This window comes from Nyctereutes procyonoides, unplaced genomic scaffold (assembly GCF_905146905.1).
Source record: "Nyctereutes procyonoides isolate TBG_1078 unplaced genomic scaffold, NYPRO_anot_genome, whole genome shotgun sequence".
NCBI lineage: Eukaryota > Metazoa > Chordata > Mammalia > Carnivora > Canidae > Nyctereutes > Nyctereutes procyonoides.
In genome coordinates, this window is record NW_026575048.1 from 33841757 (window position 1) to 33865553 (window position 23797).

The following is a 23797-nucleotide window of genomic DNA, read 5'->3' on the forward strand; positions in this document are numbered from 1 at the left end:
GGTGATGGTTCCACAACTCTGCATACAGTAAAAACCACTAAATTGTACACTTTATTTTTAAAGATTTTATTTATTTATTCATGAAAGACAGAAAGAGAGGCAGAGAGACAGACACAGGCAGAGGGAGAAGCAGGCTCCATGCAGGGAGCCAGATGTGGGACTCGATCCCAGGTCTCCAGGACCACGCCCTGGGCTGAAGGTGGCGCTAAACTGCTCAGCCACCCGAGCTGCCCTAAATTGTACGCTTTAAATAGGTGAATTGTAGGGGCACCTGGGTGGCTCAGTCCCTTGAACAAATGACTTTTGATTTCAGCTAGGGTCATCATGATCTCAGAGTGGTGAGATTGAGTCCCACGTGGGGCTCCACACTCAGCAGGAAGTCTGCTTGATTCCTCTGCTCCTCCCCACCTGCATGTGCACACTCTCTCTCTAAAACAAATCTTTAAAAAAACTAAGATAAAATAGGTGAATGGTATGGTATGTGAACTATATCCCAATAAAGCTGTTATTTAAAAAAAAAAAAAACACAACTATAAAGGACACATCATTGGGATGCCTAGTGAAATTTAAATATAGAATATATATTAAATAGTATTGTTATCAATGTTAAATTGAATATGACAACTGTATTATGGTTATGAAGGATAATGTCCTTATTCTTAAGATGCTGCCTAAAAGTATTTATGGCTGAATTATCATAATTCCATAGCTTAATCTTAACTGATTCAGCAAAGAACAAATGTGTGTGTTTACATACATTGTGTGTGCCTGCATTTGTGAGAGAGCAAGAAAAGGCAAAGATGGTTATATATATATATAGCTAAGTGAAGGATACACAAGTACTTATTGTGAAGTTTTTCAAAATAAAAACTTGGGAGGAAATATCAGAAAAGAATAAAGCTTAGATTTGTGCAGAAAAATTCGGGCCTGCTAGCCTGTGAGAATACTAGGTGTTTATTTTGTCCTTAGTAAAAGGTCACTACTGTTCCTTGCTACGGCAAGATACAGACTACTGGGGGTGCCTGGGTGGCTCAGTTGGTTAAGCATCTGCCTTTGGCTCAGGTCATCATCCCAGAGTCCTAGGATCCAGGCCCTCATTGGGCTCCCTGCTCAGTGAGGAGTCTGCTTGTCTGCTTCTCCCTCTCCCACAACCTGCCACCCCCCCCCCGCCCCTGCTCCTCCTATCAAGTAAATAAATAAATATTAAAAAAAATAAAAGATACAGACTACCACTTAATATATAATAAAATCTCACCTTTTTCTCAGCATTAATATAGGATACCGAATCGGTCAAGTCTACCGATTGTGACAGCACAGGAAATTAATGTCTAAATGAATTGTGTGTTACAGGCACATTTTACTAAGGGGCAAGCTGGTTCCTTATAAGGAACCATATGGTAATCATCAATATGCCGTTAGTCTATTACTTGACTTTGAGGAACCATTTTGTAAAGATTATCTGGTGCCTAATTAAAAAAGCAATCAGACTCAGGTTTAAAATGCTTCTGGTATTCTGAAAATATTCTGAAAGATCATTCAAAAGGACTTCAAAATTGAGATTTTTCATTCATGTATTTATTCCACAATCAAAATAAATCATAATTTAAAGCCATGACATTTTGAAAAGGTAAAGGAGACTTTGTGTCACAGTTGCATTAATAAAACACACTGGTCTAAAGTGCAACACTAAACAGGTGTGTTCTGTTCCCGAGGTGGAATAAATACATAACAATTATACATAAAATTTCACTAAAGATCAGAGATGAGGCAAATAACTCTTGGAAAGAAACTCTCCAATGAATAGAGGCAGATTGCACATAATTTTTCTTAACATTTTACCACAAGAAGGAAAAATCTTCACGGTGTCTACTAGTGCAAACCCCCATTTCATGCTCCTGGCCTTGGCTTCTTTCTTCCTTCCTCAGTAGCATCCAAATCCAGGAAGGCCTCTGCACCCCATGTTCAAAAACACCACTGTGGGTCCCTAAGGCCCTCAGCATAGACTGCTGCCAATAAGCCTATGTGCAACCTTCCTCTAGAACCTCCAGGGAAGTCAGGAGCCCAAGAAGCAGCAGCACTGCTTTAAACAATAGTTTTAACTGTCCAATGAGCACTGATGGACCATGTGTATTTCATAAACAAACCAAAATATTGCCGTAATATCTTTCTACCTTTCTGGGAAAATGTTAAGTAAACCATTCAAGTAAAAAAGAAAAATGTTTACAGAACAGTGAAAAATGAAAATTCAAAGCGTTTATGCCAAAAAGCAAACCAGTCCTCTGCAGCCTAAGTCATTTGTTTCTGGGCTGCGAAGCCATGTAGAGAGCAATCAGGCAGTAGATGGTCCCCCCAACGTCAGCGCCATAGTGGTCCGGTAAAGCATTTGGTCAGGTAGGCCTCGTTTCAGGTGGATAGGCACACCATCAGACTTCTGGAAAGCAAGAATTATCAAGGACATGGTCAATAATAAAAAGATTTTACAGTTTAGGCTAATAAAGAATAAATGTCTCTACTTTATAACTAATCCCTCAACATGCTGCAGTGTAAAAAGCCCTAATACGTTAGAATGCTAACTGAGATAGTGGTATATCTTTTCTTATAAATGCAGCTATAGCCTGTAAGGCCAAAGCCATTCTCCAAAATGGAGCCCAAGGAACATGCATACAACAAATTCCACGTTTCCAAGAAATTTACCATATAAAGCTTAATTAGGAAAGCAGCACTGGTGGATTTCTTTTATTTATTTTTATTTTTTTAAATATATTTTTTTAATTTTTTATTTATTTTATGATAGTCACACACACACACACACAGAGAGAGAGGCAGAGACACAGGGAGAGGGAGAAGCAGGCTCCATGCACCGGGAGCCCGACGTGGGATTTGATCCTGGGTCTCCAGGATCGCGTCCTGGGCCAAAGGCAGACGCTAAACTGCTGCGCCACCCAGGGATCCCTGGTGGATTTCTTTTAAAGGCAAAGATAATTCACAGCTAAATGACCACAGGCACAAATTATGTACTACATTTAGTTTGACTTCTGATCATTAGTCAATGATATCTGAGCACACCAGGTCAATTAACAGGCTCAAGTCCATTTTGTATCCAGCTTCTTTCCATTAGGCCATTAAACCCTTGTTTAAAAAAATAGACTCATAAAATGTTAATCCATGATTTTGCACAGTCTCCAAACTCCCTCTCCCACAGTAACTCAAGACCCAAATGCCCAATTAAAGTCTTACTTATCACGGGCAGCCCAGGTGGCTCAACAGTTTAGAGCCACCTTCAGCCCAGGGTCTGATCTTGGAGACCCGGGATGGAGTCCCACATCAGTCTCCCTCCATGGAACCTGCTTCTCCCTCTGCCTGTGTCTTTGCCTCTCTCTTTTTCTCTGTCTCTCATGAATGAATAAATAAAATCTTAAAAAAAAAAAAAAGTCTTACTTATCAGATAAAAAGGGATTAAACTGACCAAAAGCCCCCAAGCCAATTCTGAATCTGCACATTATTGTGCAGATTCTGCACATTATTGAGGACGGGGAAGCTACCTTCTAGAACAGCAGTAAGACACTGCCATTCCCATAGCACCTGAGATACAGCTGGGTCACTGACCTTTCAATTATCTGTATATAGATTAGTATTAATAATATTTTAAAATGCAATGAATTCTGGCTTCTCTCTGTTGATCAGAAAACCCAAGAGAGCCTCCTCCACTTCTAACAGCTCAGTGAATTTAATATCAAGCAAGCAAAAAACAAGAAAAATCATTGCCAAAATGATGACTTATTCTTTAGCGTCTGTTCTAGTGTCTTCTTTTACCTGGAAAAACTTCTGCAGCTCTGGAACTTTGTTTTTCCCAGCATAATCATATGCAGTAAAATCAGAACTCAGTTTGGTTGGTGTGGCAAATATGATAGGTGGTGCTTCTGTGGAAACCACAGGCCTTAATCCCTGTAGGAAAAAGGAAAATGTCAAGTTGAAATCATAATCATGTCTGGGCATATGAATAACCTTTCAACAAGCAGGCTGTCTGGAATCGTGGAAGCAGTCACTCAGGCACACAAGAGGGAAGGAAAGGCTCTTAAAGTCTGCATCAAGAGGCCTTTAATTTTAAGATTTAAAGTTCCTAAACTTTAAACAAAATACCTTAGTCCACTTTCCCACAGCAAACCCCATTGAGAAGAATCCCCTGCCTTTAAGATGGGGATAGGGGAGAGGGGGAAGCAAACAAACCACAAAAGCCCAATCTGGGCTTCCAGAAATATCTATTATGTCTATCTTCCTATGAAATCAGTAAAACACTTATAATCTATATGAACTTTTTTTTAAGATTTTATTTATTCATGACAGAGAGAGAGAGAGGCAGAGGGAGGGGGGGAGAGGGAGAGAGAGAGAGAGAGAGAGAGAGAGAGAGAGAGACACACACAGGCAGAGGGAGAAGCAGGCCTGACATGGGACTTGATCCTAGGTCTCCAGGATCACACCCTGGGCCGAAGGCGGTGCTAAAACCGCTGGGCCACCAGGGCTGCCCTAATATGAACTTTTTTTTTTTTTTCCTAATATGAACTTTTGATTAGATTTCCAAAGAGACCCAGCTGTCTCTTTTCTCCTCTGGATGAGCTGATGTACTAATATATTATCTCGAACTCCAGAGTAGACGTCAGAAACTGTCCAGACAAACAGTAAAGAAGTATCTCAATCTAGAAGGGCCTATAATGGTAAGAGACTTGTCTTTCAGAACCATAGACAAAACAAAATAATTAGAATAACTGAACTTTCCAGCATTAATTAACCCATAAGTTAAACAGATATACTAAAAATAAAGAAAATTTATTTTCTCTCATCTGAGACAGGTATACAAAAATAGGGTGCCTGAGTGGGTCAGTCAGATGTCTGCCTTCAGTTTAGGTCATGATGCCAGAGTCCTGGGATTGAGCCCCACCCATGTCAGGCTCCCTGCTCCAGGGGGAGCCTGCTTCTCCTTTTCCCTCTGCCTACAGCTCTCCCTGCTTGTGTATCTGTGTGCACTCGTGCTTTCTCTCTCTCCCTTTCCATTAAATAAATAAATATAAATAAATAAAAATAAATAAATAAATAAATAATAAATAAATAAATAAATAAATAAATAAATAGCAATCGCATCTAACACTGAAAAGACTGCATGAGACCATACGTGCCTAAAGCAGTGTGCCTGCTACAGGCATACAGCACATATGTCTGTTCAATAATTATAAACAGAATGATATTTGGGGGTTAACACAGGTTTGCTAATTAGCAGCTCCCTGGGCCACATGGACAGAAGGGCAAATGCATAGGCTTAAAGAGAAGCTAATGGGGGAGAAAAATGAAGTACTGGCACAGGCTACAGGGATAACCCTTAAAAACATTATACCGAGTAAAAGAAGCTAATCAAAAAGACCACATGTTATATGACTCCACTCATATGCAAGTCCAGAATAAGAAAATCTACATAGACAGTAAATAGATCAGCAGCTGCCTAGGGCTGGGAGGTGATCAACAGGGGGTGATAACTGCAGAGTATGTTTCTTTTGGAGATGATGAAAATGCTCTAAAATTAATGTGGTAATGGTTATACAGTATCTATTAATACGCTAAAAACCACTGAGTTGTACACTTTAAATGAGTGAATGTATGGTATGTGAATTGTATCGCAACAAGGCTATTAAAAAAAAAAAAAAAAGAAAGAACCCAAGGAGAACTCTGGTTTTCTACATGATGGAGTAAAGCTATACTCCAGGTATAGAGTGGCAGGTATAGAGATGGTTCTCCCAAATAATATGCAGATGAAGATAGGAGCTGAGTTACAAACCAATACAATCACATCCTTTTATAATACATTCTAACTATGAAAAATAAAAATTTAAAGTTAGGAAGTATGGCATCTAAGTGGCTCAGTGGGTTAAGCATCTGCCTTTGGCTCAGGTCGTGATCCTTGTATCCTGGCATTGAGTCCTGCTGGCATTGAGTCCTGTGCAGCCTGGGCTCCCTACTCAGTGGGGAGCCTGCTTTTCCCTCTCCCTCTGCCACTCCCCCTGCCTGTGCTCTAATAAATGGATAACATCTTTAAAAATAAATAAATAGGAAGTACAGTTCAAGCACAGCCTCTTTCATTTTAAAGGATAAAAGCGCAAACTCTTTGCTCAAATTAAGAGTTGTCACACTCCTGGTTCTTGATCACTTCAAAGAAATATAAATTTACCTATAACTGACAAGACATATTCTAAAGCTTCCAGGATACTCCCTCCCAGCAGGTGAGCATTAAGATCAACAGGGCAACAAAAAGGCATTAAAGCAAACTTGGTTTTGGTCCAAGATGGCAGCATAGAAAGACCCTGAACTCACTTCCTTTCAGGAACATACCAAATCTACACCCACATAGAGGGCAATTCCTTCTGAAGAAGAACTGAATGCTGACTGAACAGTTTCTGCATAACAAAGGATAGAGGGACCACACAGTGAAGGGCAGGAGACAGAGACATGGCATCAACAGGAACCCCACCTGATGCTAAGAACTGCAGTAGTGAGGAAGAGCACTGACAGGCCCACACAGATTCACCCAACCTGGGCACAGCAAAAAACAAAACAAAAAACCCGCAAAAAACAACCACAGTGGTTTAAAAGGCAGACTATAAATGAAGGAAACCCAAATAACGCTAGAGCAACTGCTAAATGGTGGGAGAATTACTGGAACTCTATCTGGTTAGAAGGGGCTAGCAAGCGCCATTGCTTACATTCCCCCTCTGCCTTAATAGCACAAATGGGAACAGGCACTCTAGCCAGCCTGCAGCTTCCTGCCCCAGCCTTGCCCATACCAGCTCCAGTTGTCCCCCAAAGGCATCCTTCACCACATGCACCTGTCTCAGCTGTAACCATTCCACCAAGGCTGCCCCAGCACAGCACAACTAGAACACCTCAGCCTGCACCAATTATATCCCCCACTATCTCCCCTAGGTGTCCCAGGCACAAAAGCACCCTGGGACACCCCTAGCCTATCAGCTTCAGCAGTAGCCATTCAGCCAGGGCACTTCCTATGCAGAGCACCCCAGCCCATCCTGCCCCAACTCTGGCCTCCCCACTAGGGTACCCCAGGGTAGAGAGCCTGAGGACAACCCAACCTGAACCTGACCCAGCTCTTGCCATCCCACCAAGGCAGCACTAGACCCAAATACCCCTGAATCACCTGGCTTGAACTTACCCCAACTCCCATCATCCCATAGGGCAGACCCAGAGAATACGCCCTCAGCCTGCAACCACTACAGCATTAGCCAGCAAGAGCCACGAGACACATGCAGACTAGACAGGGGACATTCCTCCACAAGGCCACTCCTTCAAGACTGAGGAAGGTAGCTGTTTCACATAATTCATGGAAACAAAGTCAAACAAAATGAGAAAAAGGAATATGCTCAAAAAAAAAAATCAAAACTTCAGAAAAAGAACTAAATAAAAGGGAGATAAGCAATGACCTGATAAAGAGTGCAAAGCAATGGACATAAAGATGCTCACTGGAGTTAAAAGAAGAATGTAGGAAAACTCAACAAAGAGATAAAAAAAATATAAAAAAGAACCAAAAAGAGTTGAAGAATACAATAACTGAAATGAAAAACATACTAGAGAGAATCAACAGATTAAAAGATGCAGATGAACAAATAAGCAATCTAGAAGATAGGATAATAGAAAACACCCAAGCTGGGATCCCTGGGTGGCGCAGCGGTTTGGCATCTGCCTTTGGCCCAGGGCGCGATCCTGGAGACCCGGGATCGAATCCCACATCGGGCTTCCGGTGTATGGAGCCTGCTTCTCCCTCTGCCTGTGTCTCTGCCTCTCTCTCTCTGTGACTATCATAAATAAATAAAAATTAAAAAAAAAAAAAACACCCAAGCTAAACAGCAAAAACAAATAAAAAATGAGGATAGGTTAAGGGACTCCCTATAACAATGTCAAGCATACTAATATTCATATGGGGTCCCAGGAGAAAAAAAAGAGAAAGGGGTAGAAAGCTTATTTGAAGAAATAACAGCTGAAAATTTCCCTAACCTGGGAAAAGCAGACATCTAGGTCCAAGAAGCGGAGAGAGCCCCAAACAAGATAAACCCAAGGAGGTGCATACCAAGACATAACAAATAAAATGTCAAAGATTAAAGACACAATCTTAAAAGTAGCAAGAGATAAGCAACTAGTTATGTACAAGGAAAACCCCATAAGGCTATGGATTTTCCATCAGAAATTGTACAGGCCAGAAGGTAGTGGCACAATATATTTAAAGCACTAAAAGGAAAAAACCAACAGCCAAGAATGCTCTGACAAGATTATCATTCAGAACTGAAAACAAACAGGAGTTTCTTAAATAAACAAAAGACAAAGGACTTTACAGTCACTTAACCAGCCTTAGAAGAAAGGTTAAAGGGACTTTAAGTGGAATAGAAAAGGCCAGGGAAGCCTGGGTGGCTCAGTGGTTGAGTGTCTGCCTTGGGCTCAGGGCGTGATCCCAGAGTCCCAGGATGGAGTCCCACATCAGGCTCCTTGCATGGAACCTGCTTCTCCTCTCTGCCTATGTCTCTGCATCTCTCGTGAATTAAAAAAAACAAAAAAAAAAACACAAAAAACTTTATTAAAAAAAGGAATAGAAAAGGCCATAACTAAAAGAAAATTATAAAAGAAAAAATTTCACTAGTAAAAGCAAACATAATAAAGGTATTAAATCAATCATTTATAAAACTAGTATGAATGTTAATAGATGAGTAAAATCCATTACATCTAAAAAATCCATTACATCCATAAAATTTGTTGAGATTCACAAAATAAAAAGATGTAAAATATGACATGATATACATAAAAACATAGGGGAGGGTTTAATACATAGTGATTTTAAAATGTGTTTGAATTTAAGCAACCATCAGCTTAATATACACTGCTATATATGAACCTTATGCTAACCAGAAACCAAAAACTGGCAATAAATCTACGAAAAAGTAAAAGAAAGAAATCTAAGCAAAACAAGAAAGCCACCAATTACAAAAGAAGAGAGCCAGAAGAAAAAAAGAGAAAAACTACAAAAACAACCAGAAAACAGTTGACAAAACGACACCTGTTCATTATTACTTTAAATGTAAATGGCCTAAAAAAAAAAAATTGGGCACCTGGGTGGCTCAGTCAGTAAAGCATCCAACTCTTAATCTCAGGTCTTGATCTCAGGGTTATAAATTTGAGCTCCATGTTGGGTTCCATGCTGGGTGTGGAGCCTACTTAAAAAAAAAAAAAGTAAATGGTCTAAATACTACAATTAAAAGACAAGGGTGATTCAGTGAATAAGAAACATGGGCCATCTGTATGCTGCCTACAAGAGGCTCTCTTCAGACCTAAAGACATGCACAGATTAAAAGTGAAGGGATGTAAAAAAAAAAAAAAAATTCCACACAAATGGAAGCAGAAAGAAAAAGCTAAGATAGTAAAACTTATATCAGACAAAGTAGTCTTTTTTTTTATGATAGTCACAGAGAGAGAGAGAGAGAGAGAGAGAGAGAGAGAGAGAGAGGCAGAGACATAGGCAAAGGGAGAAGCAGGCTCCATGCACCGGGAGCCCGACGTGGGATTCGATCCCAGGTCTCGAGGATCGCACCCTGGGCCAAAGGCAGGCGCCAAACCGCTGCGCCACCCAGGGATCCCCAAAGTAGTCTTTAAAACAAAGACAGTAACAAGAGACAAAGAAGGGTATTATTAAAGGGAGTAATCCAACAAGAGAATACAACAATTTTAAGTATCTATGCATCTGACATAGGAACACCTAAATATACAAAAAGCAAATATTAACAAATACAAAGGGAGAAACTGACAATAATACAATAATAGTAGGGGACTTTAACACCCTACCTATCAATGGATAAAACATCCATATGTAAAATCAATAAGGTAACAGTGGATTTAAACATTAGACCAGATAGACTTAGCAGATATATACAGAAAATACCATCCAAAAACAGCAAAATATACAGAATTTTCAAGTATACATGGAACATTCTCCAGGACAGATTACATGCATGCCACAAAACAAGTCTCAATAAATTTAAGAAAAGCATCTTCTCCATTCACAACAGCATGAACTTAGAAAATCAATTATAGGGGAAAAAACTGGAAAAAAACACAAATACATGGAGGCTAAACAACATGCTCCTAAATAATCCATGTGTCAAGAGAAATCAAAGAGGAAATTTAAAGATATGTGGAGAAATGAAAATGGAAACAATGGCTCAAAATCTTTAGGATTTAAAAAAAAAAAAAAAGCAGTTCTAAGAGGGAAATTTATATAGTAATTCAGGCCTACCTCAGAAACAAGAAAAATCTCAAACAACCTTAACTTTACCCTTAAAGGAACTAGAAAAAGAACAAAGACAAAAATTAGTAGAAAGAAGTAAATAACAGATTAGAATAGAAATAAATGGTGACAAAAAAAAAAAAAAAAACCCAACAACAACAATGAAACTAAGAGCTGGTTCTTCAAAAAAGATAACTAATAAACCTTTGGCAGACCTATTAAGAAAAAAAAATAACTCAAAATCACAAATGAAAGAAAAGTTATAAACACCACAGAAATACAAAGGATTGGGCAGCCCAGGAGGCTCAGTGGTTTAGTGCTGCCTTTGGCCTGGGACGTGATCCTAGGGTCCCAGGATGGGAGTCACACATCGGGCTTCCTGCATGGGGCCTGCTTCTCCCTCTGCCTGTGTCTCTGCCTCTCTCTCTCTCTCTCTCATGAATAAATAAAATTTAAAAAGAAATACAAAGGATTTTAAGAGACTACCGTGAAAATTATATGCGAACAAGTTGGACAACATAGAAGAAATGGGTGAATTCCTAGAAACATATCTTCCAAGACTGAAACAGGAAGAAACAGCAAATCTGAGCAGACCAACTGCTACCAGAGACAGTGAATCTGTAACCAAAATCTCCCAACAAATAAAAGTCCAGGACCACAAAGCTTCACGGGGAAAATCTACTAAAAATTTAAAGAAGAGTTACTAATCCTTCTCAAATGATTCCAAAAAATAAAAAAGGAAGAAATTTTTCCAAATTCATTCTACAAGGCATTACCCTGATACCAGAATCAAAGACAATCAAGAAAGGAAATTACAGGGCAATATCTGTGTGATGAACACAGATGCAAAAAGTACTCAACAAAATTTAGCAAATTGAATTCAACAACACATTAAAAAGATCATTCACAAAAAAATTAATAAATTAATTTAAAAAATAAAATAAAAAATAAAAAGATCATTCACCACAATCAAGTGGGATTTATTCCAGGATGCAAGAATGGCTCAATATCCACAAATCAATCAACGTAATACACATTAACAAACTGAGGGATAAAAAATCACATGATCACCTCAACAGATGCAGAAAAAACATCTGACAAAATTCAACATCCATTTATGATAAAAACTCTCAACAAAGTGGGTTTAGAGGGAGCATACTTCAATATAATAAAAAAGACCATATATGATAAAACCACAGCTAACATCATACTCAGTGGTGAAAACTGAAAGCTTTTTTCTCTAAGATCAGGAAGAGAACAAGGATGTCCATTCTTCCCACTTTTATTTCTATACAGTAATGGAAGTCCTAGCCATAGTAATCAGACAAGAAAAAGAAATAAAAGGCATCCCAAGAGGGTAACAAAGAAGTAAAACTTGCACTATTTACAGCTAATGTGATACTCTATATATAAAGCAATTAAAGACTCCACCAAAAAATTAGAATACATGAATTCAGTAAAGTTGCAGAATACTAAACTAATATAAAGAAACTTGTTGCATTTTGATATGCTAATAGTGTAGCAGAAAGAGAAAGAAAACAATCCCATTTACAGCTACATCAAAAAGAATGAGAGCAATAAATTTAACCAAGGAAGTGGAAGGCCTGTACTTTGAAAACTATTAAAACAATGGTGAAAGAAACTGCGTACACAAATAAATGTAAAGATATACCATGCTCATTAACTGGAAGAATTAGTATTGTAAAATGCCCACACTATTCAAAGCAGCCTATAGATTCAATGCAATCCCTATCAAAATACCAATAGTATTTTTCATAGAATAAGAACAAATAATCCTAAAATTTGTATGGAGCCAAAGCAATTTTGAAAAAGGAGAACAAAGCTGAAGATATCACAGTCCCAGATTTCAAGATATACCAAAAGCTATAATAATCAAAACCGTATAGTACTCGCAAAAAAAACAGAGATCAATGGAGCAGAACAGAGAGCCCAGAAATAAAACCATTCTTTATATGGTCACTTAATCTACAACAAAGGAGACACAATGTGGAAAAGACAGTCTCTTCAAATAAATGGTGCTGGTAAAACTGGACAGCTACATGCAAAAGGATGAAACTGGGAGTGCCTGGGTGGCTCAGTCACTTGGGCATCCAACTCTTAGTTTCAGAATCTTGGAGTAGTGGGATCAAACCCTACATCAGGCTCTGTGCTCAGTGCAGAGTCTACTCCAGAATCTCTCTTCTTCCCCTACTACCCTCCACCCCTGCCCCCTCCAGCTTTCTAAGTAAATAAATAAATAAAATAAAATCTAAAACAAAACAAAACCTGGCTAGCTCAGTCAGCAGAGCATGTGACTCTTGATCCATTGGTTGTGAATTCAAACCCCATGTTGGGCAAAGAAATTACTTTTTAAAAAAAGAGAGCAAGCTTTTGGCTTTGGACTAGGAGGAGGCAAAGGTTGTCCCAAATCCAGATTCATCTGACACCAGCCATCTCCACCATGCCACCTAAGTTCAATCCTAACAAGATCAAAGTTATATATCTGCGAGCACCAGTGGGGAAGTCATTGCCATGTCTGCCCCAGCCTCAAAGATTGGCCCCCTTAATCTGTCTCCAAAAAAAGCTAATGATGACATTACCAAGGCAATTGGTGATTGGAAGGTCTGAAGATTACCGTGAAACTAACCATTAAAAACAGGCTCAGAATGAAATGGTACCTTTTCTGCTTCTGCCCTAATTATCAAAGCCCCCAAAGAACAGCCAAGAGACAGAAAGAAGCAGAAAAACATTAAACACAGTGGAAGTATCACTTTTGATGAAACTGTCAATATTGCCTGACAGATGTGGCACTGATCCTTAGTCATAGAACCCTTCGGAAACATTAAAGAGATCATGAGGACTGCAATACTGACAGCCGCCATCCTCAAGATATCATAGATGATGACATCAGTAGTGGTGCAGTGGAATGCCCAGGTAGTTAAGAACTACAAAGGAAACTACTTAAATAAAGGGTCATTTGAAAACAAACAAAACTTTTCTTACATAACACACAAAAATAAATTCAAAATGGATTAAAACTCAAATATAAAACCTGAAATCATGAAACTCCTAAAAAGAAAACATACACAGGAGCAGCCCCGGTGGCACAGCGGTTTGGCGCCGCCTGCAGCCCAGGGCGTGATCCTGGAGACCCTGGATCGAGTCCCACATCAGGCTCCCTGCATGGAGCCTGCTTCTCCGTCTGCCTGTGTCTCTGCCTCTCTCCCTCTCTCTGCATCTCTATGAATAAATAAATAAAATCTTTAAAAAAAGAAAGAAAGAAAGAAAGAAAGAAAACATACACAGTAATCTCAGAGATACCAGCCTTCGCAACATACTTCTGAATCTGTCTCCTCACGTAAGGAAAAAAAGGAAAAGCAAAAATAAACAATTGGGAGGGACTACATCAAACTAAAAACCTTTTGCACAGTGAAGGAGACCAACAAATCAAAAAGGCAACCTACTGACTGGGAGAAGATATGTGCAAATGATATACCAAAAAGGGGTTAATATCCAAAATCTATAAAGAATACCAAACAATACGGGATCCCTGGGTGGCGCAGCGGTTTGGCGCCTGCCTTTGGCCCAGGGCGCGATCCTGGAGACCCGGGATCGAATCCCACGTCGGGCTCCCGGTGCATGGAGCCTGCTTCTCCCTCTGCCTGTGTCTCTGCCTCTCTCTCTCTCTCTGTGACTATCGTAAATAAATAAATAAAAAAACCTTTAAAAAAAAAAAAAAAAAAAAAAAAAAAAGAATACCAAACAATACCAAAAAAGAAAAAAAAATCCACGTACAGAAGACCTGAACACACATTTTCCAAAGACACATGACAATTCAACATCACTAAGTATCAGGGACATACAAATCAAAACCACAATGAGAATGGCCAGTATCAAAAAGACAAGAAATAACAAGTGTATAGAGGATGTACAGAAAAGGCAATCCTCATGTACTGCTCATGGGAATATAAATTGGTGCAGTCATTATGGAAAATATGGAGGTTCCTCAAAAAATTAAAAATACAAATACCATACAAACCAGTAACTCTGCTTCTGGGTATTTATCAAAAGAAAACAAAAACATCAATTCAAAAAGATAAACACATCCCTATGTTTATTGCAGCATTCTTTACAATAGCCAAGATATGGAAGCATCTTAAGTGTCCATCAATAGATGAATGGATGGGGCAGCCCGGGTGGCTCAGTGGTTTACTGCTGCCTTCAGCCCAGGGTGTGATCCTGGAGACCCGGGATCAAGGCCCACGTCAGGCTCCCTGCATGGAGCCTGCTTCCCCCGCTGCCTGTGTGTCTGCCCCTGCCCCGTTTCCCATGAATAAATAATAAATAAAATCTTTAAGAAAAAAAAATAGATGAATGGATAAAGAAGATGTGGTGTGTGTATATGTATACACACACACGTATACACACATACACAATGGAGTAATAGCCATGAAAAGGAGATATTGCCACTGGCAACAACTTCAGTGGACCTAGAGGGTATTATGCTATGTGAAATATGTCAGGCAGAAAAAAACAAATACATTATTTCACTTCTGTGTGGAAATCTAAAAAAATAAAACAGAAATAGACCCATAAATACAGAGAACAGGTGGCTGCCAGAAAGGAAGGGGTGGGAGGATGAGTGAGGCAAAGAGGTGAAGGAAATTAAGAGGTACAAACTTACAGTTATAAAATAAATAAGTTGGGGTGCCTGGGTGGTTCAGTTGGTTAGGTGTCTTGCCTTTGGCTCAGATCAAGATCACGGAATCCTGGGATCAACTCCCACATCTGGCTCCCTGCTTTATGGGGAGTCTGTTTCTCCCTTTGCCGCTCCCCTGCTCATGCTGTCTCTTTCTCTCTCTCAAATAAATAAAATCTTTAAAAATATATACATTAAATTAAATTAAAAAGTCAGGAGGAGGGATGCCTGGGTGGCTCAGCGGTTGAGCATCTGCTTTCAGCTAAGGGTGTGATCCCAGGTCTGGGGATCGAGTCCCACATCAAGCTCCCTGTGAGGAGCCTGTTTCTCCCTCTATGCCTCTGCCTCTCTGTGTCTCTCACGATTAACAAAATCTTTAAAAATAAAGAAAAATAGGGACGCCTGGGTGGCTCAGTGGTTGAGCATCTGCCTTCAGCTTGGGTCATGATCCTGGGGTCCCGGGATCAAGTCCCACATCAGACTCCTGCGTGGAGCCTGCTTCTCCCTCTGCCTATGTCTCTGCCTCTCTCTCTCTCTCTTTCTCTGTCTCTCATGAATAAGTAAATAAAATCTTTAATAAATAAATAAATAAATAAATAAATAAATAAATAAATGTATGTATGTCAGGAGGATAAAAAGTACAAAATATAGTCAATAATGCTATAAGGTGACAGATGGTTAAGTACAGTTGCTGTGGTGAGCATTTTGTAATGTATATAATTGTAGAATCACTATGTTGTACAGCTGGAACTAATATTGCAAATCAATTATACTTCATTAACCCCTTTCCCCAAAATAAACTTGGTTTCTATTTTTTTTTTTGACACAATCCCACAAATGGGAATGAACTGTGGACTTTTTTCTGCACCGCATTTACTCCTTCAGCATGTATTACTGAGCACTTACTCTATACTAAAAATACATGATAGAGAAGACAGACACAATCTCTGCCATTATGGATATTATTGTTATGGAATAACAGCCACTAATTACCTGCTAAGCCTTTGTTATATGGCCAGCATCCCGTCAAGCATTTCACATGCATCACTTCATTTAATCCTGCCAGCAACCCTACCAAGACATTACTATTCCCATTTTATAGAGGAAAAACTAGATCAGAGAGGGCAACTTGCCAAAGATCATGTGGCAAAAAGTATGGAGTCTACTGTTGAAACTCAGGCCTCTCCAAAAAAAGTCCAGGGCCTTGGATTTTTAAGCACGCCACTACCTGACCCCACCACTCCTCTCAACTATTGCTTAAAAGCAACAATTAATTTAAAGAGAAGATTTCATAACTAGTCTAAATTTAGTATACAATACAGACTCAGGAATTAGAGATGGAAAGAGAGGCCCTAACTACCTAGATAAGAAAGCAAGAAAGTATCTCCCTTTGAACTGAAGAATTTAACACACTTCTCTATTCTGTAAGCTTTGTGTTTTCTCCTAGAAGGACCATTTCCCCTTGAATGCAAAAATTTAAAAACTTTCGGGACAGCCCCGGTGGTGCAGCGGTTTAGCGCCGCCTGCAGCTGGGGGTGTGATCCTGGAGACCCGGGATTGAGTCCCACATCGGGCTTGTTGCGTGGAGCCTGCTTCTCCCTCTGCCTGTGTCTCTGCCTCTCTGTGTCTCTATGAATGAATGAATGAATGAATGAATGAATGAATGAATAAATAAATAAATAAATAATCTTTTAAAAAAATTTAAAAACTTTCTACCAAGGATCTCTGAAAATGGTTTGAAGTTAAATTCTTGTTTTGGAAAAAAAAAAATTCTTGTTTTGATGGGATTATTCTGAGAGTATTTTTAGAAAGGATTACACCTAATCACTCACTGTTCACCCATCAAGTGATTCAAAATTACAGCAAAATTTTTGAACAGTAGCATCTGAAAAAAGGAGTACCGACCATCTTAACAGTTTTAAATAATTTTGTATTTCCATTTATAATACTGTAAAAATTTGGAATACGGAATTTTAAAGTTACCAATAATCTCAGTATCTTATCCCATTAACCATTATGAGTTGTATATTCTCCTCCAATCTTTTCTTACAGGCATATTTTAACATCTTTACAGTCACAGTATAAAATTCTACATTCTGCTTTGTTTATAATAAGCATTTCTTTTCAGGATCCTCAATAATCTTCATAAATAAATTCACTCTTCACATTAACCCTATAAGTGAGGTATTATCATCGCACGTTACAGAGGATTAAAACAAAGCTCAGAGATTACATAAGGAAGATGGGAGTCAATCCCACACATTTTTATTATACCATACATTCAATAATTCCTTTTACCTGGCCCCAAAGATAAAAAGAAAGGATATTCTCCTATCATTAAACAGCCTAAGAATTTAAGAGTAGTGTTTCCAATGTTTCAAGGCAGCTAGATGGGACTGATCCTGGGGTTCTCAAGAGTGGACCTGACCAGGAAGCTGTATTTACAGGAAAGTATATCTAAAGCAAATCCCTTCACCTATGCCTCTTCTAGGCTTGTGGTTTTCCCAGTATAGAAAGGACTGACGGGCTTCCCCATCTCAATAACTGAAAATAGCATCCTTCCAGGTTTTCAGGCCAGAATCCCTGGAATCATTTCTTAAGATTCATTTGATGCTGAGAGAGAGAACGTGAACAAGCAGGGGGAACAACAGCAGACAGAGTGAGAGAGAGAAGCAGACTCCCCACTGAGACCGACACAGGGCTCAATCTCAGGACCCAATCTCAGGACCCCGGGATCATGACCTGAGCCGAAGGCGGATGCTTAACAGACTGAGCCACTCAGGAGCCCCTGGAATCATTTTTTAAAAAAAGATTGATTGATGTGTGAGAGAAAGCATGCTAACGTGCACATTCGAGAGCAGGGGCGGGGAGGGGGGATGGGGCACAGACGAGAAGGAGAATCTCAGCAGACTCCTCACTGAATGCACAGTCTCGCTTGGGGCTCAATCTCATGACCCTAGCTGAAATTAAGAGCTGGACCTTAACCGACGGAGCCACCTGGGCACTCCGGAATCATTAATACTGCTCACACATTGCAAATCCTTTTGGCTCTACCTTCAAAACACACTCAGCATCTGACCACTTCTTACCCACCTCCACCAATCCACACTCTGGTCTAAACCCCTTTTATAACAGCCTCCAACTGATGACTCTCCTTCCATTTCCACACTCGCTGCGCTGCAGTCTATCTACTCTTAATGCAGCAACCAGTGATTGCAGATGTCACTACTCAGCTCAAACCTCCCCAAAAGACTCCTCTCTCACTGAGCAAAACCCCAAAGTTCTTACAATGACTCCTAGGGCCATGAGATGCACCTACCTACATCAATATGTGTTCTCAAGAGTTTTTGTTAAGTATTGTATGAAAGTTTACAGAGTGAACCCTATTACCTACATCATCCCTTTTCTCTACCCCAGCCCACTAGACGAGCCCCTTAAACCTCCCAGGCACCAGGCACTGTTCTCTACCTACATTGCTCTTCTCTGGGTAGCCACATGGCTGGCACTCTCACCTCCTTCAGGTCTTTGCCCAAATTATCACCTTCTCAGCAAGACATTCCCTTACCATCCTTTTTTTTTTTAATTTTTTTTAAAAGATTTATTTATTCATGAGAGACACAGAGAAAGAGAGAGAGGGAGAGAGAGAAGCAGGCTCCATGCAGGGAGCCCGACGTGGGACTTGATCCCGGGTCTGCAGGATCAGGCCCTGGGCTGAAGGCGGCACTAAACCGCTGAGCCACCTGGGCTGCCCTCCCTTACCATCCTTTTAAACTGCATGCTCCCTCCTTTACCCTGCTAACAACCTATCACTCTTTCTTGCTTTTTTTTCTACACAGCATTTATCAGCACCTAACATACTGAATTTTACTTTGTCTACTGTGTCTTCCCCTACTGCAATGGAAACCTCACAAGAGGAGGATTTTGGCATGGTTTTTTTCACTGCTCTTACTTCCCAAGACTTAAAAAAGCAAAAAGCACATTCAGTAAATATCTGTTGAATGTATAAATAAGCTATAGCTTCACCACAATGTAGACAGGAATATTTCAGAACCAAAGTCATGTAAATCAAATCAGCAGTTGATGGCAGAGCCACCCACACCTCCCACAAATGAGAAAACTAGTGAATGTTGCTCTTAAAATAGTGGACTGCAGGCCAAATGGAAAGGTTTTGCTTGTTAATATCAAATCTCTTAGCTATTTACACAATCACTACCTCTACAATCAAGAGCCATTCAACAGCAGCCACGTTTCGCAGTTGAGTTCTTCTTAGACTAATTTAGTTGCTCCAAAAATTTAAGATTTTTAAGTAATCTCTATACCTAATGCAGGGCTCAAACTCATAACTCCGAGATCCAAAAGTCACATACTCTACCGAATGAGCTAGCCAGGTGCCCCTTGTTGCTCCAAATTTTTAAAGACAAAAGTCAACTTGATTTTGTCCCCCTCGAAGTTGACTGGCCCAAGTTTCCCTTTTCTTCTACCTTTAAGGCTTGAGAAGGAAAATGGAGAAATAAGAGAATCAACAATTTTTAGAAAATTGAAAAAATTTTAAGAAGGAACGCCTGGAAAAAAAAAAAAAAAGGGAACGCCTGGGTGGCTTAGTAGTTAAGCGTCTGCCTTCGAGTCAGGGTGTGATCCCGGAGTCCCAGGATCGGGTCCCACATCGGGCTCCCTGTAAGAAGCCTGCTTCTCCCTCTGCCTATGTCTCTGCTTCTCATGAATAAATAAATAAAATCTTTTTTTTTTTATTTTTTTAAATCACAGAAATGTAAGAACTCCTTCACTCTGATTTAGGACTAGAAACAAGTTTCAATCTGCGGTGAATCAAGTTGTTCCTTTCTAACTGCCAGCACCACCTCCATGTTTCCCGGACATGTCGCACTCCTGCAGGTCCAAAATTCACGCAGCTTCTCACAAAACCTATTCAGGAGCTCCCTTTCTAAGGAAAGCACCCCCATCCTCTCATTACCCAGTCATCCTGAGTCCTTTCTCATTCCCCCAATCTCCCACATCTGTCATTAAATCCTTATCTGCATACCTCTCCTTCTCGTTCCCCTGGGAAGACCCTGAACAATTTTATGGGTTTAACAGGCATCCCTGGCACTGGTCTCTCTCAGTCATATAACCTTTTCAAGCACAGCTCGGGTCATGATACTTGCTCCTCCATCATAAACCTTCCATGAAACTAAAGGTAAAAAGTATGCCCTTGTTTCAACCTCCAGACAAGACTCTACCACAACCTTCTGAATTAAGATGCTTTGTAAATTCCTGTTTCTCACAAAATTAAGTCCTACCATCCTAGACCTTTCATGATCTATCTCCATCTACCACAGCTAAACTTATTATTTAACGGTTCCTCTGCAGCCCCCTCCCCTCTTTCACTCTCACAGTTCCCTTTATCTAGAATGTCATTCTGCCCTAACTAGAGTCACAAAGAGTAAGTAAAAGTTTCCCTTTCTAAGAAACTGCCAGACTATCTCCTCCAAAGTGACTGCACCATTTTACATTCCCACCAGCAACAGAGTAGGGTTCCAGTTTCTCCACATTCTAACATATGTTGTCTTTTGATTTTAGCAGGTGTGAAGTAGTATCTCACTGTAGTTTTGATCTCCATTTCCCTAAGGACTAATGATGTGAAGCCTCTTTTCGTGTGTTTATTAGCCTCAAATTTATTTTGACAGAAAGGTAAAGAAATGCTTTTCAATAAACCACTGGAGGGCAGCCCTGGGTGGCCCAAAGGTTTAGCGCCGCCTTCAGCCCAGGGCGTGATCCTGGAAACCCTGGATCGAGTCCCACGTCGGGCTCCCTGCATGGAGCCTGCTCCTCCCTCTGCCTGTGTCTCTGCCTCTCTCAGTGTCTCTCATGAATAAATAAGTAAAGTCTTTAAAAAAATAAAATAAACCACTGGAAAATACAATTACTTGTCATCAAGTTGATTTATAAATCTCTACCTGTACCACTGTTAGGAAACTAGTTTTTCCATATCAGGTTATTCAATGCACGTTAGGTTATTCACTTTACATAATACTGAAAGTTACAAACATCTATATTTTACATGTGCTAATGTCTCCAAGAAAAGAAAAGCTGAAGTACTCCTAATTATCAAAGCCAGAATACCTGGTTTGGGGGGGATGCCTGTCATTAGCACTCCAAAAAATCTATATATAAAGCCTACACAACATCACTTCTTTCAACATAGAGTAAGAAATCCTTAAGTAACTAAGAAGTTTACATTCTCAAAAGAAACACAATTTAAGAGGCACTAGAAATCTGAAGGCCCTACCTGTACCACATACATCTCGGGGTAATCTCTGGTCTGAGGGCAATTTAATTTCAATATGTTAGTTTTAGTCTCAAATTTTACTTCCTAAGTAACAAAAACCAGATTATGCTAAAATTCTATTAAAAGAACATCTACAACCACAAACACACAATGTGTGTATATATATTCACACAATGAAATCCTACACAGCAATAAAAGGAGCCACTAAAACATGTAACGTGAATGAACTTCAAAAATATTGAGGGCAGAAAAGCCTTACACAATTGAGTACTGCGTGATTCCATTTATGTGAAATTCATAAACGGCAAAACTTTTTATTCATAATGATCACAACAGGAAGGTGGACAGGGATAGGGAACTTCTTAGGGAGTCATGAATGTCCTGTATGTTAACAGAGGTATGAGTTACAGCGTATACAGTTGTCAAAATTCATTAAACTCTAACATTTAAGATCAGTGCACTGAAAAATACTTCTATAGAAGCAAATATGATAGAAATGGCTATTCCTCTGTATCTGCAAAAGAAAGAAATCACTGTTGACAATTCCTTTAGACTTTATTACCAACTTCACTACCAACTTCATTACCAACCAGTGACACCATACTGGTTTCCCTCCTAATCCTAGTTTGTTCTTTAGATCAATGTTCCTCCTCTACCCTCCCCTTCACATTTCTGTAGTCTAATCCTATTCCCACCTCTCTTCCCTATATGTTTGCTACTTAATAGCACATCCGATCTTAGACTGAAATCACTTTTTTTTTTAAGATCTTATTTGGGAGAAAGCGAGAGCACAAGCCCAAGAGCATGGTGGGCAGGACAGGGAGAGGCAGACTCCCCACTGACCAAGGAGCCCACGTGGGGCTGGATCTCAGGACCCCGGAAGCTTAACAACAGAGCCACCCAAGTGCTCCTCTTATGATTTAATTCCAGGCCATTTTTTTATTATTTATTTTTTTAAATTTGTTTATGATAGTTACAGAGAGAGAGAGAGAGGCAGAGGGAGAAGCAGGCTCCATGCACCGGGAGCCCGATGTGGGATTCGATCCCGGGTCTCCAGGATCGCGCCCTGGGCCAAAGGCAGGCGCCAAACCGCTGCGCCACCCAGGGATCCCCCAGGCCATTTTTTAAAGATTATTTGAGAGAGAGAGAGAGAAAGCACGCACAGCTGAGAGGAGAGTGAGAAAGACACTCCCTGCTGAGCAGGAAGCCCAACCCCACGACCCAGAGATCACGACCTGAGCTCAAGTCAGACGCTTAACCCACTGAGGCACCCAGGCAACCCTGAAATCACCCTTAAACATCCTCCCAACTTGGGCAAGTTGCAGTGTCCCCCATAAAAGGGATGAAGGTAACAATAATAAAGGATCCTTTACACCCCACCTGGAATCCTTACTGTTCGAGTCTAGTTTTCCAACCGCTCATTTCACCAACCGTCCCCACACTTCTCTGTGAGGATAAGGAACGAATGTGCACACTCAGTTTCTGGAGAATCGCTACCACTCACCCAGTACCAGTCATCTGCCAAAGGCTACCAGTGACACAGCACACATTTCACTTAACCTGTCCTCACGCTGCGCTAGATGAAACTAAGCTCACAGTAAGTTAAATAACCTGATAAAGGTCATAGAACATAAAGCGGCAAAGCCAATGTTAGCTCTCATCAAGGGTCTACGACTGAGACTGAAACTCCAGCTAGCAGAATCTGGGCGAAATCGGGATACCTTTCAGACTCAGATCAGGGCAGTCCACCGTTTTACAGGTGAGAGGCGTAAGGTCGTTGCCCGAAGTGCCCAGATTCACCCGGCCATTGGGAAGAACCGTACGGCCTCTCCTGCCCCTATGGCTTCCCTCGGTTGTCATCCCAGCTCTCCCACCTCGTGCTTTGACGAGGCTTTCGGCGTATGCGGGAGGGTAACAAAGAGGCACTGAGGGGACCGAAAGCGGAACCGCCTTCAGAAGGACAAAGCCGAACTTCAGACTCTGCCAGGTCGCACGCTGGGCGACGCCGACCCCACAAGCTACCCCACGACCCAGACACGGCGACCTCGGAGGTCACCTTGACCCCAGCGGAGTGTCAGGCCCCACTTCCGCGCCGGGCCCACCCCGCCGGGGCAGCAGCTACGGAAGGAGCAGCCTTCACGCCCGCTGCAAGCGGACGCCGAGAGGCGCCGGGAGGTGCGGGGCGAACCAAACCGAGCCGCAGGCAGTAACCCCGCCCGGCGAAGGCGCCGCGACTGCCAGGCGCAGAGGCTCGGCCGGCCACTTCTGTCCGAGACGGCCCGGCGCTACCCGTACCTGCGGGCTATAAGCGTCGGAAGCCCATGTTCCAGTCAACTTCTGCGTGAAGCCGCTAAACTTGTAATACATGACGCCCGCTGCCCCGCTTCCCGCAGCCGCTGCCCGCGCGACTGCCTCAGAGAAGGACCCTGCCGTTCCCTGCCGTCGCCTTAAATCTCAGCCCAAGGACCCGGCGCCAGGAGGCGGGCTGCCC

At 41.0% G+C, this 23797-nt stretch overlaps 1 protein-coding gene across 1 annotated transcript; it reads right to left on the bottom strand.

Moving 5' to 3' along the window:
* Positions 1–1553: 1553 nt before the first annotated feature.
* Positions 1554–23756, bottom strand: LOC129510725 (cytochrome c oxidase subunit 7A-related protein, mitochondrial). The gene is given in 4 exon segments (XM_055326921.1): positions 1554–2353; positions 2356–2431; positions 3814–3945; positions 23602–23756. Coding segments are annotated over 4 exon segments (342 nt in total). The 5' UTR covers positions 23674–23756; the 3' UTR covers positions 1554–2291.
* Positions 23757–23797: the final 41 nt, after the last annotated feature.